This window comes from Podarcis muralis, chromosome 4, assembly GCF_964188315.1.
Source record: "Podarcis muralis chromosome 4, rPodMur119.hap1.1, whole genome shotgun sequence".
Taxonomy (NCBI): domain Eukaryota; kingdom Metazoa; phylum Chordata; class Lepidosauria; order Squamata; family Lacertidae; genus Podarcis; species Podarcis muralis.
The window spans coordinates 33,746,357-33,765,921 of record NC_135658.1 but is presented as its reverse complement, the minus strand read 5'-3'; the positions used below and the strand labels follow the sequence as shown (position 1 = coordinate 33,765,921).

At 41.5% G+C, this 19,565-nt stretch overlaps 1 protein-coding gene across 4 annotated transcripts in view; it reads left to right on the top strand.

The window, feature by feature from the left end:
- The window catches only part of BOC (BOC cell adhesion associated, oncogene regulated), a 67,696-nt gene that overhangs the window by 29,838 nt on the left and 18,293 nt on the right, over nt 1–19,565 (top strand). For all 4 annotated transcript variants that reach the window (XM_028726574.2, XM_028726573.2, XM_028726572.2 and 1 more), the window contains exons 2-5: nt 4,755–4,935; nt 5,875–6,153; nt 18,662–18,808; nt 19,394–19,537. In XM_028726574.2, the coding sequence (XP_028582407.2) occupies nt 4,851–4,935; nt 5,875–6,153; nt 18,662–18,808; nt 19,394–19,537 (655 nt within the window). In that variant the 5' untranslated portion in view covers nt 4,755–4,850. The remainder of the gene's footprint in view (nt 1–4,754; nt 4,936–5,874; nt 6,154–18,661; nt 18,809–19,393; nt 19,538–19,565) is intronic.

Here is a 19,565-nt window from a genome sequence, read left to right as displayed (position 1 = left end):
TGCCATAATTCCTTCAGTCCTTAGTCTATAAGCAAGGGTCTCAGTGGTAGAGTTGCATGATGGTTCTAAATGCTTTCAGTGGCAGTGGATTGATAACTGTCTAATTTTCTTATAGACTACCAAAAGAGCTAGGGAAGATTTGATGATATGAATGTATGTGTGTTAATACTGATCCACTGACTAACATTGAAACAGAATTTTTCTGCTTTTTATCACTTGGTCAAATGGGCAACCTAATCTGTAAATTTCCAGGGCTGTGGGTAGCCACATTAATCTGTTGCAGCAAAATCAACAAAGACCCTTGTGACATGTTAAAGACTAACAAATGTCATCATTGCATAAGCATTTGTGGGCTTCATCATGAAAGCTAATGCCTTAATAAAATGTGTTAAGCCTTTAAAGTGCTACAAAACTCTTGGCTGTTTATTCTCATAGAAATGTATGTCTTTGATTTGTGATTGTGCAATACAGTAGGTGTGAAGACCTGGGAAAAATAAGAATTTCCACCTGTTTTTTTTTTAAACACCTGAGCTTTCACATCTCATTCTTCCCCTCCTTCATCGTTACTTTTTACATTTTGTCCTACAATACCCACCAAATTCAAGAATTGTTAACAATAGCAGCATGCATTCGTGGTCTTAACTGTAAAGCATAGAAAACCCCAAAATTATATTTTTATTCAAAGGCAGTTATGTGAAAGAATACAGCAATACCTATTCATTGATCTCTTACTGAGAAACAGCTGTTGTCAAAAGCCCTATTTGGGTGTTCTTCGTCATGCAATTATAGTTCCATGAGGAGTGTCAGCGGGCCATGCTAGATGGCTCTGACCCTACTGTTGTGTCCCCTTCATCACCTTCCACACATTGGAGGGTGGGGGAAACTGAATTGGGAAGGCTGCTCTATGTGTTTAGGCTCACTCCATGACTCAGAACTCTGCTTGGGCAGATGCCCTACACCAGACCTTCCCTCTTCAGTGTGGAAGGTGGTGAGGGGATCATGATGGAGGGGCAGGGCCAGCAAGTGTTGTCCCACTTTTCCTTTCACTCAGGAGTACCGTAATTGCAGAAGGGAGAACACCTGAATAGGGCTTAAGTTTCAGGGAATTCTCTAAATGTCATAAACCTTGAGCTTTCAATAAGAAGGATTCACATTGTACTACTCACAAGCTGTGCACACACCATGCCTTTAAAGCACATTTAAGGCGTGTTTCCCCTCCCCCAAAGAATCATGGGAACTATAATTTGTTAAGGGTGCTGGAAACTATAACTCTATGTAGTGTAAGACTACAATTCTCAGGATTCTCATTGGGGGGGGGCAAATGTGCTTCAAAGGTATGGTGTGTATGCAGCCACAGTCTCACCTCTATAGGAGAAACCATAAGTAGCAATTCAACAGCTGGTCTTAATGTGGTCAGTTAATGAGCTATTCCATAAGTATTTGTGTCACTATTCTGTGTGGGCTTACTTGACCTATGGTCATGACCTATTGTTCTTAACATATATGGAAATGTATGTGTTACTGAGATCGATGAGCTAAATTTTTTTTTCAAATACTGTACATTATTTTGTTCTTCTAAAAAATTGCCCAGTCCAGCCCTTCACAAATGAGTTGCTCAAAGCAGCATAGAAGAAAGCATAAAAGTAATAGTGATCCAACCATTAAAACAAAAAATGAAATTAAGCCTGTAATCTTAGTTGACTTGCAAGTGACCTACTGTAAATCTTGACTTGCAGATAATCACTTATCTTAATTACCATGAGCAATGATGCAGACTAATTGTTTTGTATACCTGTAGACAAAACTAATTCATGCAAACAAAAAATAATTAGAGATTACCATATTCAGATCAAGAGGGAAGCCTAAAATGTCCATTTTATGAGGTCTGATGTTCACAACATTTAAATTGTGTATTTAGCTTGGCTTTCCTTTTTCTAAAATCAGTCTTCAAGAGTGGCGTATCTAGGGCTGATGTTATAAACTGGTCTGCCACCTCAGATTCCCTGTAAATGTCACCAAAGTGGAGAAGATTAATGGATTGGTTTACATCCTTGGCCTGCACTTTTTTTTTAAAGCTTTCTTTTCTATCGTTTTTCAGCCCTCAGAAATGGGCTGAGAGCACATGACTAATTGTGGGCATGCCTTCTCTGCAGCATCCTGCTGCTGGCTGGCCTCTATGACAAGAATGGGACATCATTTCTGGTTGGGTTTTTTATCAGTCCAGCCCAATACATGGTCAGTATGGAACATAGTTCAACTTCGTAAATAGATTCTCTTTGGCACCTGACAACAGGAGCAAAAGTGGCAGAGTCAAGACTGTCTTGTTTGGCAGCCCATTTAAAACATAGACTTTCCTAATGGAAGTGTTGCAATGTCTGCTTATTTTCCTGCACGATAAAATACATAACTCGTGCACTCTTCCCTTACATCTTTTCTCAGCTTAAGTAGTGCAAAGGCGAGCAAGATATTAACAGTTAAAAGGAGTAGTCATTCTTCTTCCCCCATGCCGTAGCCTTGAAGTGTCTATTTGTTTCTGTCTAAATTGTACCTGTGACTAAGCAGGGGCAAAAACTGAAAAGTACAGACTCTTGGTTGTGTTTTATGCAGTGGGATCCTATCCTTATTTACTCATAAGTTCAGTGGGAATTACTACCAAATCACTTCTCATAGCATCACAGGCCAGTTCACTCAGCTTGTAGAACTTTGATACGTCAATCCCTTTGACTGAAGACCTGGCAGAATTGCAGTTGCCCTTAGACAGGAAACCACCTTACAGGCTTTGACAATTCTGCCTGCCTGTCTGAGTTCCCTTTTCATTTCTCCTTTCCCCAAACACCTTCTCCCTTCCCCCATTGTCCTTCATCCATTCCTCAAGTTGCAGCAAAAGGCTTGCTCATGCCCAGCAGCTGAAACACGGGCTGTTTTTCATTTAGGACCCTCCTCATAAATTTCAGATGGTGTGGTAGTAACAAGAATTGCTTGGCTGGCCCTTATTTAAGCAGCAGGGGGTCTGGAGCTGCAGGCAGCATTTCCTCAATAAAACCTTCAGATTCTAATCAACAAACACCTCTATAGCTGCCAATGTTACCATTATAGGACTCCCTCAATCTTCCTTTGTCTCTTCCTCCATCCCTCTTCTTGTTCTCAGCAGTGTATACAGATTTTTGCACATATACACACTTTTGAGCAGCATGGGGATAGGTAACGCTGATGATATTAGCTTTTACACCTCATGCAACTGATTCTCCCCCTCCTTAATCTCTGCCAATAGTGTAGTCGTTGATTTAATGAAAGTGACTTCCATGCCCCCAGTCCACGGACAGGAAATTGTTTTTAACCTGAAGGGAAATAATTTATAAAAACAAAGTTCTTACTTTTCATTTCCTCTAATCCATTGTCCCTGTTGCACCTTTACTGGTGGGATAATGAAGGATGCAGTCCAGTCAAAGTTGAGAATTTTAAATTGATTGAATTCCATTGATTGAATGGAAGAGTGAAGCATGGGCTTATATCTCTTCCCTTGGAGTTAAAATGACTTTAAAATGCTTTACTTTGACAGTACCATGCTCAAAGTAAAGTCTAAATCTAATTTGACACTGCCTTTGAAGTCAGTGGGGTGAGGATTCTAGCCTGAGTCTGGATGCATTTATATTGGTCTGGTTTTATTTTATTTTTAAATTCCTTACTGTGGTATGTGAGCACTGTGTCTATATAGTATCTGGTGTATCCTTGTGTGACAATTTTCTGTGTCTCCTTTTTTTTTACCATAATTTCTCCCCAAAAAGCTTTTCTTTTCCTGTTTTTCCCCTCTGTATTTTATCTGTTTGTATTAAGAAGAGCCCAGGGGCTGAGGAAATCTATTCATTTGTCTTTCTGTTTAAACCAAAATATTTTTTATAACCACAGCCAAGTAAAGAGGTAACAGAACTTGGCAAACAAACTATTTAAGCTGCACTTGATTGGACGTGTTCTTATTTTATGTCCTAAAAATATCCCTAATAGCACATTAGTTCACTGCGATGTTTCATTTGTGGTGGATAGAGTTTATACAATGGGAGCTAAGCAGGACTGTGTTGTTCACATATTAATTTTACTACAAATGAAAGATCCACTGCAAGAGAGTGTGTGGTGGTGGTGAAAAACAGTCATATTGATCACTACCATGAGTGCAATGTGAACAGTGCTTATGTTCTTCCACTGAATGCTTAAGTACAGTTGCAGCTTGGCACATTGACAATCCATAGGCTTCTATGTGCTTAGTTTACATGAATTTGCTGTTCCAAGAGGCAATTACTGCTGCTAACTTCAAGTAACCAATAGTCCACTTGTTTAAATACTCATCATTTTTATCATACACTGCTATTTGCAGTATAATTGTGGCAGTTTTCTTGACCCTCTGGCTATGAGACCTTCTGGATCTTGTACTGAACCATTTATTGATTTGCCGACATCAGAGAAGATAAATGTGCATTGCGCTGCATTCATGTTTATGACTTCCTCTTGTAAACTTGCAAAAGAGGCGATAAGATCTGAACAACCTAGTTTCTTCACCTCAAGCTGCCTTCATGGCAAGATGGAATGCCGCCTTCACTTATTAGGGTTAAGAGGCACAACTATCCATGTTTGCCTTTAAATTTGTGATTCCATCCTCTGAGGACTAAATGTTGACTCTGGGTGTTGATGTGTGTCAAAAAAACTATTCTCTTGACTCTTGACTAACCTACTATTTTATCTCTTATCTCCCTGTCATCCAGGGCACCTCACGAAGCTGAATTTCCACCCTTAAGTCCTCTGGGGCAGCTTATGGGACCTTCACTTGGCATATTTTGCTCCAGACTCCTCTGCATGGGATGGCCATGATATCAGAGGGGGAAAGACCAATGACTGCTATCATCTGTTTGCTCTTGGCATCTGCTGGTTGCATTGCAAATTTGGGTGAGTGTTCCCCCCCACACACCCCATTTCCCCCTAATAAAGCTGCTGCATTTTCAAGGACTCAACTTTATTTCCATTTTGCTTATGGGATTGGTCCTACTTCTCAACTTTCAAATGCTGCCTTCCCTTTAATATTTTTCTGTAGCGTTATTTTCAGCCACTTACGACTGCTTTCAAATCCCAAGTCAACATTTGAGAATCATTGCTGAGTCATGAAATGTGCTGCTCACCTGGAGTGAGTAGCAATTGCCTGTGGGTGAGCAGCCAAATGGCAAACTCACCTAATTCCAGAAGTGGTATACCTCTAACCATGAAGTGATGGGGACAAAATAACAGAAGAGGCCTTTCTTGCTTTATGAGATTTCCAGGGCTACGGTATATCCCTGTTAAAAACAGAATGTTGTCCTTTGATCTGATTCAGCAAGACAGTTCTTACATTCCACTTTGTACTGCTTTTTTACTTAGTCACCATAGGACAGTACTTTGCTTCTCTCACTATGGAAGCAGAGTATTACAAATGTTCTCTATGTGTACTGTCTCTCCTGAAGTAGAGGGCCGGACAGAGAGAGAGAAGGCAGCTAGAGTAGTGTGTGATGGAACATGCCTTTACCTACATATAAAGCCACATTAACTCAGCATGGTGCCCTTGTTGAGAATGAAGATCTATATCCCTAAGGTGAATTCTCAACAGTTGAATGTGATGTATTCTTATGATCTTACTAATAAGTAACCAACCACCAAATGCCAATAGCCTTCAACCTGTGGTATCATCTTGTTCTATTTTTATTGAATTCTGTTCAGAATGGTTAATGCATGACAAGCCTAAACAATGTGAATGTGATTAGAATGTAGATAGCTGGTACCTACAGTGTTAGTAGATCTACCTCCCTTTTGTAAACCAGTGTTCATGAGGATTTCTCAACTGTCCTCCTTTTTCAGGTCAATCTCGTCAGGTCACCGTGCAGCCTGCTTCTGTGGTCCAGAAGTATGGTGGCTTGGTCAGCTTGAGGTGTGGGGTCGAGCCCTTGACTGTAAATGTGTCCTGGAGACTAAACGGAAAGGAGCTGCTTCACTCAGATGACATCCTGGGGATCCATATTGATCAGAGATTGCTTACCGTGGCTTCCTTAAACAACGACACAGTGGGCCGGTACCAGTGCATAGCCCGTGTGCCTGAAGGTGTTGTTGCCAGTGTTCCAGCCATGGTAACATTAGCTAGTGAGTAGCTTTGCTTCTTTTCCTCAATGTACAACGCATTGTCTTTAGTTGCCTGATTCAGTGTTAATCAGATGATCTAAGCATCCTTCATTCTCAGACATAGGATATATTTTGGATGTGAATGCTGGCCTCATGCTGGGTTAACACTGTTACACATATGCTTCACAACAAGCCTCATTTTGGAGTGAAGAAGAGCGCCTTGTACTTGTCTGACCTCACACAGGCACTCCCACAAATAGGACTAAGTAGGATACTCAGATTGGGATGCTGGCATTGTTTAAGAGTCAAGAGTTCTAACATGGCAAGCCCACAAAGTAAATGCTATTATGTGTATGAGTCATAGGACAGAACTGCCTAGTAACCTGTCTTGACTAGTATCAGGAGGGTTCCCTCTTCAGGGCACCACAGGGCGTGGAGGGAAATAGAGAAAGGAGATATGCCTCTAAAAGATTGAAGGAGATACATTTGTGCAAAACAGGGGCTGGTTTTGTTTCAAAGCCAAGAATTATTGGCTTGTCATCAAGATATTAATCAGAAGTGAAATGTTTAGGTTGGGCCGGGTTAGAAAAGGAGAATGGAACAGCAGCTCCAAGGCTCCATGGGAGGGGTCTGCCATTGGGTTGAAGCCTTTTGGGGATTTGGAGTGAGCTCTGCAGTTAGATTAAGTTTCGGAGAGTGCATTCCAGAGCAGAATGGGGGCTGTGTTTTGCTTGTGGGCTCATAGAGGAGGGGAGTGAAAAGGTGGATGAGATTACTCAGAGCATGGTTTGCATTTAATAGGGACTGGGAAAGTGCTGCTTGCTCAGCCTCTTAGCACAGTTGTTTTGCTTATGGGCCTTTCTAGTGTTCCCTCAAATGTTTTTTATTTGGACAAAGCGGTCATTGTTCAGCCTACCTGGCTGAGGGCTATCCATTCCAGCCTCAGTGAATGAGGGGAGTCAGGCTTCCACAGCAGAGCTTCTAGTAAATCTCCTTGAATGTCCATAAAATCTGGTCCACAGATCCAGCTTGCTTTTGTAAACTGTTGCTGTTGAAATAAAACATTTTTAATTAAAATTAAGAAGACAGCAAAGTAGTGATGTTACATCACAAAAAGGCCATTTACAATATTCACTTTCAGAAGTAGCTATAGTTGGGAATAATATGTGATTATTAAATAATCTGTGTGCAAAAACTAAATGAGGCTGGTATATTTCAGCACAATGTATGCTCTTTGCTAATAATAAATGTAGACTGTGAAAATAGTGTGGAAAAAGACCCAGAACGCATATTTTCCTAGATTCCACGTGAAATAGTTAAATTAGGAATGTATGTTATTAGAGAAAAGTGGAGAAAAGTAACAACCAAAAACGTGATGTCAGATGTCCAGATTCAAAGTTTCCAGTGTACACAGACGAGGAAGTAGCACCTGTTTTTCTAGAGCTTATGTGAATTGGAGGCACATAAAATTTTCCACCAAGTCACTTTGAATTTGAGCCCATTGATACGGGCTAAACTTCCATACATATTTACTGGAAAACTCCAAGACTCGCCAATCCTGCTTGCATGCTACATTAAGCCATAGTTAAAAACAAGCTGTGATTGAATGTGCAGTGTGCTTAGGCATGCAGCTAAATGGTTCATGCCCCAGTCCTCCCTTGCTGCCACCATACCACTAAGAAACAACTCAAGAGTCTGGCTTGTCATGACATTTGAATCCAGACCATGAGGAGTAACCAAGGTTTGCTCTTGGTTTGGTGCTTGTGGTTTGCTTATGGGAAACAAACCACAACCTGGGTTCAGACATCACCACAAGCCATATTCTAGTTGTTTCCCAGTGTTGGGCAGCAATACTACCCGGAGAGGAGTGGAGTGAGAATTTTTCAGCAGTGTGCACCATCATAACATGGGCACCGAAGGAACCCCTACTAAAATTAGGCTAGAGGCTTTGATAACTGACTGAAATAACACTAAGGACAGAGTCACATTAACTTGCTGGAGGACTTGTAGGGCCAACTGGATTTCCCCCTTCCCTTCAGCCTGCTTAAATTTGCACATTGTTAGATCATGTGCCATTTCAAACCAGGTTGACAGGAAAGAGTTGATTCACTGTGTAACCATATAGCCAGTATGCTTATGTTGAATTGTTAGTGAAGATTCTGTATGTTACAGGTTGTTATCCTGAGTGTTTGTTCATTTGTTGTTTTGCATAAAACGAAATTTGCTTAAATGAAAGATAATCACAATATTTTCTCTTTTGTGTATGAAAGGAAGAGGCACAACTGCTAACTTTATTCCCTACATGTATGAAGTGAACACTGACAGACTGAATATGATAAGCTACATAATATGCAAGAAGATCTATTATGTCTTATCATTTGTAAACACAGAGATATTCAAAAGATCTCTGTTCAAAAGATGCCCATCCAATTTCTGTTGTATGCTAGATGCTGAACATTTGCTCCACGTGCTGTTGAGAGAAGGCCATGAACACAAATAGGCAAAATGCCTCTTAGATACTGAGAGAGCTGGACAGGTAGGCAGCAGAAAGGTGGGCTTATGTGACGCAAGGTTTAGTGGCAAAGTACATGCTTTGCATGCAAAAGGTTGCATATTCAGTCCCTGGTATCTTGGAAAGAATCCAGTCAAAATCCTGGAGAGCCACTTTCACTGTAGACAATTCTGAGATAGGTGGACCAACAATCTGACTTGGTATAAGACAACTTCTTGTGTTTGTTCTTTCGGGGAAGGATGCTGGAGTCATTGAGACTAAAGGTGTAAAGGGAAAGAGCACTGGCCTCTGGCCCCAGCGCTCCAAGGAAAGTGACACCTTGGAAAGGGCAAGACTAGCCTAGCCCCAGCCATCAACCAGAGAATGAGTAGCTGCAAGAACCTGCTCTCCTGCACCAGGAGAATGAAGCCTGCCATTTCCCTTGGGATTGCACAAGTGAGGGAAAAGTCACCCTTATCTCTGCCACTGGCCAGAGCAACAAGGGCTTGGTTTTGATGCAAGCTGCCTTGGAAACTGTTAGTTTGAAAGGTGAAGTATACTTCTGGATGCAGAAGATAGGCAAGGAGAGCAGTACGCTGTAGGAACCCTGAGGATGCCCTAGAGCAGTATGTGGTGGAGAAGTTTCAAAAAAATTGAGGAGTCTGTTGGGGCTTAGCTGAGAAAGAAGTTGCAATTCAAGCCCAATGGAGGTTGTTCAGAGGTATTCAGAGTAGGTATCTGGGCCCATTGTGGAAAGAGAGAAGCAGAGGGACACATAAAAAGAGAAAAGGGATGTGGGCAGACATCCCTGATTGTCAAACAAAGATGGATCCAAAAGAATCCTTATTCAGGATTCCTCCCCTCCTTTTTTTTAAAAAAAAAATTCCTCCTTTGGGTCTTGGAAGGTATGTTAGAGACTATATCTCTGTCTCTTTGGTGACAGTTAAGGTTTCTTATGAGGTTTACACATCGCCCTTCCTGTTTCCCAAAGGCACCATGTCTGAATGGGATTATCCCTGCCAATATTTTTGACATGTTGGCAGCTGAACTTTAGCCTTGGGATATGCCTGCCTTTAGTGCAGAGATGTTGATTGACACCCTTGAGCTGGTCCCTGCTCAGGCTACTTTGGAGAACTAGTTGAGACTAGCAGTTAATTCCTTTAGCAGATTTTTTTAAACGTAGAGATAAATTGACTATTGTTATATAGTCCTTGACAGAGGGAAGGAAATATGGAAATGGTAGACTTGTTAAAGCAACAATAGAGTTGCAGTTGCTCATATTAGCTAGTGAATGTATGCAGCCGCTCCCAAGCAAAGATAAATACAGGAAAATAATCTTCACACATGGCAGTGTACATCTTTTATTTGTTGCAGTTATATTATTCATGAAGGGAAAATGTTGCACGTGAACTGGCATTCTCTGATAAATACTACCTGTTTCTGACTCTGATGGTTGCATAGGAAATCCTGTGCACAAGGTTAGGGATGCTTGAGAAATCATTCGCTTCATATTCCAAAGTGAACTGACCTAATCTGTACCCTCCTGACTAATGCAACACTCTACATTTGTTGTATTCAGTGTTGCTTGAATCCTAGTTGTTTTTTGCCTCTGAGCAAAAATTGGAATAAAAGACCCCCAAACTAAACACACAAATGGAACGCTAGAAGGGTTCATTGTAGCCAAAGTACAGAAGGATTCTCTCCAACAGTATTTTCAATGCAATGTCCCTCCTTCTGAAATGGATCTTTTGCTGCCTCCAGCTAGCTAGATTGGGAAGAACCCTGTTTAAAACTGGCCATATTCACGTAACAAACCCTGTCAGCAGAAGCCCTGTGCAAGGCCTTCCACTTGCACAGTAGGGCTTCCCTCTCTTCCTCTATGTGCTCTCTAGAATGGGCTCTGGTGGCAAGTTGTGAGAACCCCCAGAACAGCCTATGGCGGGAGGGAGGGGGGTCCGGCAAGCTGCAATGTTTGTGTGAATGGAACGTTCAACACAGCACAATATTGAATTTCAGCATATAATTCTTATCAGCAGACACCTCTCAAAACTGAAATTGTGGCAAGATGAGGCAAGAAAAACGATGATAAAAAATGTGGAATTCAGTAAATACGTAACTAGCATATTTGCTAATATAATGAAAGAGGGGCAGTTTCAGCACAAGCAAGAACAGCTGGCTGTTCTAATTAACACCAGGTGAACTTAGCATTGTATATGAAGAATTCAAAGAAGAAGAAGAGGCTGTCTGCTTTGTAAACAAAATTCTCTTGAGTATTACCTAAAAAAATCTACAGTTTTGTGAAGCATCCTTCGTTTTCATTTGTGTGCTCCATGCTGAATATTAAGCTATCAAAGCAGCCTTCAGCTGGAGCTGGACACCTGGGTGTTCGCTTTTTGCCAAGTGGCAGTGGGCAGTGACCCTTGCACAGAGGCACCTGTGGGGACCTGGGGGCATTGGCAGCTGTCTTTTCAACAACAAAAAACCTCATTTTTCATTTTGCTTCTGTCAGGGCCTCTAATCTGATAAGTCCCTTGATACAGCTGTTGGCTCCATGTTGAAAAGCCATTTTCACCCTCTAAGAATTTCCAGGGTAGAATTACAGCGAGGGAGAGAAGGAAATGAAAACATAGGACTGTTCCTGGATTTATATAATGGTGATAGTAGATGTGTGAGGAGATAAATGGAATATGTGATACACAAGTTTGGAAGGCTGGATAGAATATGTATATATGCAAGGTAGGGAAGGATGTCTGAAAGATGTGGCGGCTATGCACATCTTTGCATATGGGGATGTGGGTTTACAATAGACAGCGGGGGAGAGGCTGCACGTATACAAGTACACGTAAAGTACATTTGTGACAGTGGCACAGGAACACAGAAGCTGAGAACAGAAGGAGGATATGTTTTAGGTATGTAAGAAAGGTGGAGATAATGGAACTGTGAACTTACATGGGGTGGAATTCAACATCTTGCTAAGGTGATCATCCCGTCAGTGCAAGCATTTCTGTTTGCCAGATGGGAGGATCTCCCCTCTCCTTCATGACATGCTGACATGCTGGGAGTTTTCTTACAGATTTGAGGAGGGCTCAGAGAAGGGGTGGAAGTCTTGTTGCAGTAGAGCAGGGCTGTCCAACTTCCAAGAGACTGCGATCTACAACCACTATAAAAAAACTTAGGGAAGCCAAGGTTGTTCAGCTTTTTTGGGGGCGGGGGAGGATCCCACAATTGACCAGGGGCATCCCACAATCGACCAGTAGATCACCATCAACCTGTTGGACAGCCCTGCACTAGAGGGTCTCTGTGATCACTTCCATTGCATAATGACTTAGCAGAATCTGGCCCATGATGTTTTGTGGGTGTATCAAGAGTCTCAGTCGCCTAATGTTCAAGGCACCAATCTCTGTGCTGGTTGCTGCTGGGCTACATGGACTTGTAGGACCAGCATGATTGCACAGTTTAAACATCTGCAGTAGGATGTGGCTCTTCTCTCAGATATTCTTTGTTCTACGCTATTATAGCCATTTCAACTCGAAGAGGTTTGCTTACGTTGTATATGAAGTGAGTTAGCAATGCAACCAGAGTTTAATGGAAGCCAGGCAAAGTGCTCCACCATTCTGTATTCCTGTAGCTTAAATGTGGATTACCAGTGAAACATATCATATTCTGCTTTGCATTAAAAGAGGCTTTTAGTCATTTTCTTTTCCTGAACTTGCATCTTTCCACAGTAATCCTTTGCTGAATTTGATGTAATAATATATTTGGAGATTTGGTCATTTTAATTATTTTTAATTTATTTCCCCCCAGGAGCACTTCTTTCTGTCTAGTACATTTTCTTCTGCCTAATGTTATCCATCGTGGGATTTGAGTCCTTCAGAAACTGGGGACAAACTTTGCAAAAATCACCAAATTTGGGCAAGATGGATGGCAACTAACTAAGTAAAGAACAGTGCCAGTTTAAAGCAATATGTTATCTGGGACCGAAGGCAAACTGACAGCAGATGTTCTTAATTTTACATTTCAGTTCAGTTTAAGAGCTCCTTGGCTTCTTATATATAGAACACAGATTTCAAGTTCCAAGCAACATCAGTGTAGTGGCTGGCAGTTTTTCTTTACGATTGCTCTGTTTTACTCCAAAGCTCGTAATAACACACTACTCCTTTTTGTTGTATATCTGTTTTCTTCACTTTGGCTTCTCCCCCCCCCCCTTCTTCTTCTTCTTCTTCTTCTTCTTCTTCTTCTTCTTCTTCTTCCAACAACCAAACAAAAATCCTGAAGCTGAGTTATAAAGTCTCTTGCCAATATGCAGTAGTAATTACAGGCAGTTTTATCATCTAGCTAAAGTGTGGGAAACTGGATATGGCAGGTGGGCAAGATATTGATCTACTCCCCCAATCCCCACAAACTATTTTGATAGGTAGACCACCTATCCAGCACCTAACATCCCATGATGCAAGGTAAAATGTTTTTCTTCAGCCTATATAGTTTGGAATTGTATTGGGGAAAGGCTCAGGGTTTTGGGGGGTTTTCTATCTTAAAATTACAGGTGCAGTGAAGGCTAGACTCTGTCATACAACTCTTCCAAAAAAAAGTGGAGCTGTTGCTATAATTTACTATGACCCTGTTTGCACGGCACATTAGATCATAGTTTGTTTTTTGTGTATAGTTTAATATGAATGCAGAGTGGGCTAGTGCACGCTGCTGGAAGGTTCTTGCTCTGCTCCCCTGCTACTGTGCTGTATGTAAATAAGCCAGAGTCTGGCTTGTTGTGACGTCCAAACCCATGCTTGTGTTTTGTTTTTCTCCAAACAAACTATGAATAGTAACCAAGCTTTGTTCTTGACTTACTGCTTGTAGTCTGTTTAGGAGATATAAACCATGATACTGGGTTTGGCCACTTCGACAAGCCAGACAGTGGCTTGTTTTCCCTCTTGTGCTGCAGTGTGCAGAGCAGAGTCCACTTGCAGCATTCATGTTGCTGTGTGTACACATTAAGCCATAATTTTCTCTCAACTATGGTTTTAAGTGTGAACCAGGCCTATACAATTACAACTTGCTTTCTCAAGAGACAGTTGAAGGCCAAGAGGACATAGACCTGTGCTTGTTTCGTGTGTTTCAGATGAGCAGTTAGACGGTATACTTAATATTAGCAACATATCCCATGACAAGTGAGGTGGCTACATTTCCCCCCACATGTATGGAGAGCCACAAGTGAAATAAGCTTTCTGTGCATTACAAACTGCACATGATGTAGCTGGCAAATCTTGAATGTGTGAATATCCCTGTTACACCATATTACTGTTTAAAGATGCAGGCATACTCTACCAAGTTGGACCAATACAGTGGTACCTCAGGTTAAGAACTTAATTCGTTCCAGATGTCCGTTCTTAACCTGAAACTGTTCTTAATCTGAGGTACCACTTTAGCTAATGGGGCCTCCCGCTGCCGCCGCACCACCGCCGCACGATTTCTGTTCTCATCCTGAAGCAAAGTTCTTAACCCGAGGTACTATTTCTGGGTTAGCGGAGTCTGTAACCTGAAGTGTCTGTAACCCGAGGTACCACTGTATAATAAAAGTGACAGAATATTGATGTGGATATAGGATATTCCTATAGATCAGAGATTAATTTTCTCTGTTTTCCTGTTGGGGAATTTGAGGGCATGGGGAAAATAAAGTGACAAGTAAAAAAGGTATCAGAGATGAAAATTAATTTCAGAAGATAAGTCATGGTTCTTTTTTATTATGAAAAAGCCATTCTTACCCTTGTGAAACTGAGCTTGGGTTGCTTCTTTCTTCTACAAGCAAACCTTGTAATAGCAGACAATGTTTTATATTCCATCTGCAAAGAAAGTTGTTCCCCAATGGCTTGGCTTGCAGAAGTGTTGGGCTGTTCTTTCTCTGCTCATTGGCTGAGACGACTTTGGCTGTTTTTTGTTTAAAGCTCTGGATCTGCTTTTGTGCATACATATTCTTTGCCAGTAATTTTGGAGCCTTTGCCTTGGCTCTGGGATTCAAAAATGGCTGTGATGAATTTGGACCACCAGGATGCACATTAATTTTTCATGATTCTATTTGTATTTTGTTGATCAGAGAAATGTGTGATGTCAGCAGCCAAGCTTTCAAATCTCTTTTCTCCCACCACCGTTTTCTGTGTCTCCTAACATTTTGTCCCATGAGAAAGAGAAATGGGAAAATAAAGTCAGCACCACTCTCTCCTTAATTTTTGTCCCATCGATATCTTGGGAGTGAAGAATTAACCTCCCATCTGTCTGCAATACCCAGTGGAAACATGGCTCTCCCTCCCCAGCCTGCCTTTAAAGAATTAATCACTTTTCTGAAGTTCACTCCTTTACACCTTCTTTTTACTTTTATTATTATTATTTTAGTTGCATGATGCCAAGACATTCCTGAAGCATTAAACATGTTTGCTGCAAATCATTTTTATGTCTTTGTTAAGTCTCTCCCCTCCTTCCCTTCTTGAATCCAGGCACTAGCACGGAAATATTCTCCTGACAGCTAATACGTTTTTCATTTGGGGAGGCTTTTTGCCGTGCTGCCAAGGGAGCTGTTTTTTATTTAAAAATGTTTTTGAAGCAATCTTGCTTTAATTAGCCTGTTTGAGAAATTTCATGTCACTTTTCCATAAGCGTGGGTGGGAGAACCTTGGAGCCAGAGCTGTCTTTTGCTGTTGGAGAGCTGGTATAAATCCCAGAGAAAGAAAACATATTTTTCCACTCTTCCAGTCTGCCAATAGAGACTTGGCCATAGTTTTCAGTTCACAGGCTGTTCTAGTTTTTGCTGTCCCGGCTGCCTGAATACTTGCATTGATCCAGTCCAACTGTAGACAGCACACCCTCTCACTAGCACGGGTCATATGAAAAGAAGTCAGGAATCCTAGGCTACCAAATCACAAACTTTGCAGGCAAAAATCCCAGACTCCAGTCTTATGAAAATGAAGGGCTTATTTGTAGTTTTCAGGTGAAGGTTTAAATTAAGAACTGGTGCAGTAAGGGGTACTGGTGCAGCTTTTCTTATTGCAGCGCTTCAGTGAAGGAATACTTGATATCTATATCTTGTGATATTTTTGCTTCAGTTTAACTAATTTCTTGATGTTAAGGAGTCCTTTTAGCCTTTGGACCTAGCAAACGTGTTTTTAGAGCAGGGCATGATGCAGCACAGAGCTGTTTCTTTCTACTTACTACATTGTTTCTCAAAATTCTTGAATTCGTATCGCCTTCCAAACTTACAGCCTCTAGATCAGAATCAGTCCTTTATTCCTCAAATGAATGTGCAGAGAGGTCCTTGCCCACAGTTGTGTGCATACACCCTGCTGCTGCACTGGGGTAGTACCGTATATACTTGACTTATAAGCTGACTTTTTCAGCACATTTTTTACGCTGAAAAAGCCCCCTCGGCTTATACTTGAGTGAGGTGGGCAGCAGCGGCAGAGAGACGAGTGGCCCCAAAGGAGCCCTTTCTTGCCGCTGGTCCCACTGCTGCCGCCCGCCTCTTTCAAGGGCAGGCACAGGAGCCATGGTTGGGAGAGGCATTGCACTGTGCTGTGCCTCTCCCAATCGTGGCTCCTATGCCTGCTCTTGTGAGCAGCAGAGGTGGCGGCGGAGGGACCTTTCGGGCTTCTTGTCCTTCCTCCGCTGCTGCTGCCACCACCACCAGGTTTGTGGTGTGGTGAACCGGCTTATACTCGAGTCAATAAGTTTTCCCAATTTTTTTGTGCTAAAATTAGGTGCCTCAGCTTATATTTGGGTCGGCTTATACTTGAGTATATACGGTAATTCACCAACCATTATATGTAGGTCACTCAGGCCCTCATTGCATTGCCCCACGGAACTTTGCATTGTAAGTCCTTGGTAAAGATGGCATTGTATCTCTGAGATACTATTCTGTTTTGCTAGATAAGGAAAGGGGTTTACTAGAGCAAGAACCAGTGAGATAGAAAGTTGTTATTATATGACAACTTCATGAGAGGTTTCAGTTTTGGGCACCTGATTCTTGAAATCCTGTGCAGATGGTTAAGAAGTGTTCAGACGCAGTAATAGAGAAAACAGCAGGGAAGAGAGGAAGAAGGAAGGCTGAGGTTGTTGGGGGTTTTTTGGCTGGTTGTGGTGAGAACTTGTGCAAACATTCCCTCCTAATGGATTTCTCAAATGTACTGGCAGGCAGGCAAGCAAAGGCAGGTGTCACGTCAAATACCTTCTCCGATGAAACTTGATCCATCCCTCTTGATCTGGTATACTCATTCTCACTTTTAAAGGACCTCTTTGTTGGTTGTTTTGCTCCTAAGAGCCCAGAGCATAGCGCAGCCAACCAGTTTAGCAGACAAAGTAGACCTCAATAAGAAACCTTTCTCTCTCTCTCTTGCTCTCTAATGTTAATTTTGCAAATATATCTGAAAACCCATTATATTTCTCTTTTTCTCATGGTCCATAACAGTAGAACATTAGGACAAGTATTCTCAACAATTACAATTTGATTACAAACATACAAAGCTGAATAACTGTTCCCTGTTGATACGGGTTTCTGTTTTGAACAACAATGAAGTTTTAAGCTTGTTTATTATGGTTATGGTAATACACTTTGAAACTGACTCCTCCTTCATAAAAGTCTCAGTTTGTTTTGATAACTAATTATCTGTTCCGGGGGGTTTGCCGTAGTGGGCTAAGTTTTTTTGGAATATCCTAGATTGCTTCCCACACTAGCAGTTTAGGGCAGAATTGAACCGCCTGATTTGCCTTGTTGCGGGGTAGGTTGTAAGGAATGGAGGTCTCTCACTGCCCAGGCCAGAACAGCTGTGTCAGCCTCCACCTATAGAGTGACACTAGCATCACTCTGCCAGCACATAGCTCCCCATTCCAAATCGATTGTTTGTGTATGTGTGTTTGGGTGCTAAAAGGGCTTCACTAGATAATATATTGCAAAGCAGTGTATTTGGAAATCATATGGTCATAATGGATAATTTCAAGAATTATGCTGACCTTTTTAAAATAGAGATCAGCTCTAGTCTACACTCCTGTTTGATGTGGCAGAGAAATTAGATAGTTATAAGAATAAAGAAAACAGAAGATGACAAGTAAAAAATCAGTTGGGCTGTTCAATCTGTTTCAATTAAAAGTAAATCAATCAATCAATCAATCCAGAGGCATTATGATTTGCTTAGTGGCATACTGCCTTTGCCCAGCAACTGCATACGTACATCCATTGTACACCATGAAAACAGGACCATGCCTACAGGAAACTCCCCAAATGACTCCTGGAGACACAAAGGCTGCACTCTCAAGCATACTTGCATGTAAATCCTATTGATATCAGTGAACTAGGTGTCACATTGGCAAAAGCGTCGTCCTACCCACATATTGTCAAGGTGTTGAGAATATTGGAGCTATTTGCAAAGGGGAGATTGGAAGACAGATGGCAGTGTGGCGTAACTCCTCCTGTGCATCCAATTTCTCTCCTGAAAACATCCCACCCAGGCCATGTTTCTCCTGCCTAGGCTTGTTGTGGAGCCCAGCTAAAGAAAAATATTTAAAACTTGACATTTTGTAGGGGAATTTGCTGGACTGAATGTGGAGGGTAGGAGTGGAGAGAGGGAAGATTAAGTACCCTCCTCTTGTCCGCCTGCACTTCTTACAAGTGAGCACTCCACAATAGTACAGTATTGCAAAGGAAATGGAGAGCTTAGAACCCCATATTACCTTCCAGCATGCAGTTTGTCCTTTATTTCTAGGTTTAGAATCAGGAGGTTAGGAAAGAATGAGCACTTGGGGCATAAGAAATGGTGATATTTCAGACACCTGCATATGCTATGGTTCTTGGAGTTTTTCAACAGTACATGAGATTGTGATATAATCTCATGGAAAGGATATAAGCTTCCTCAGTTTGTAATAAATGCAAATCCTTGAGCACCCCCCTCCCTTGTGATTCTTTTTAATCTACTTACATTGTCCACCACTTTTACTTTTCTCCCATGTGTAAAGCCCAGCAGTTCAGCTTTTAACAGATCCTGTTGCTATCCTCTTAAACAGATCTCAAAGACTTCAAATACGATGGCCAGCATGTGATAGAAGTTGATGAGGGAAATACAGCTGTAATAGTCTGTGATCTTCCTGAAAGCCACCCAAAGGCCCAGGTTCGCTACAGTGTGAAACATGAATGGCTGGAGGTCTCCAGAGGTGAGTTGTGACTGACTTACGAAGGAAGAGAAACTGGAGTTGGTGTCTGCTTTATATCTCACTTACCTTCTAGTCCGTTTTTACCCCTCCCTACACCTTCTGACTGTGCCTTTGGGGCTGATCTGTACAATCATTTTTCTGAGTTCTCTTAAGGGCTATGGCTTTCTGTATAGTAGACATAGTCTTTCATGACTCCACATTTCGGTCCTCACCCAAGAGCAGTTTCTTGACTGTCCTGTAACTTTCTTGATTCACTAAAAATATACCTGTGAAAGAAATATCTGAAAGCTGGGAAGTGCTGGGAGGATGAGTGAATCCCTTATTTTAATAATAAAACCAAATGATGTCCTAATTATCATACCAGGTTTGCCATGAGAATTAAAGCTGATTTTTTTTTTTTACTCAATCTTTTTATTCCATTTTTCCAACCACTCACCATTTTCTTTCTCTCAATCTTAGCTGGAAACTTCTTCTGCTCCTCTTATTATTACTCAATAATGTTCCTTTTGTGTTTACAGTATGCTAGAAATTGTATAATACAGATGTTCCCTGCCTTAGGAATCTCTTGCTCCTTTATCTTAACAGATAACTATCTGATCATGCCATCTGGGAATCTTCAGATAGTCAATGCAAGCCAAGACGATGAGGGAACTTACAAATGTGCAGCCTACAACCCTATCACCCAGGAAGTAAAAACATCTGTGTCTAGCGAGAAACTCCGTGTGAGACGTAAGTCACTTCTTCCAAATATTTGGGT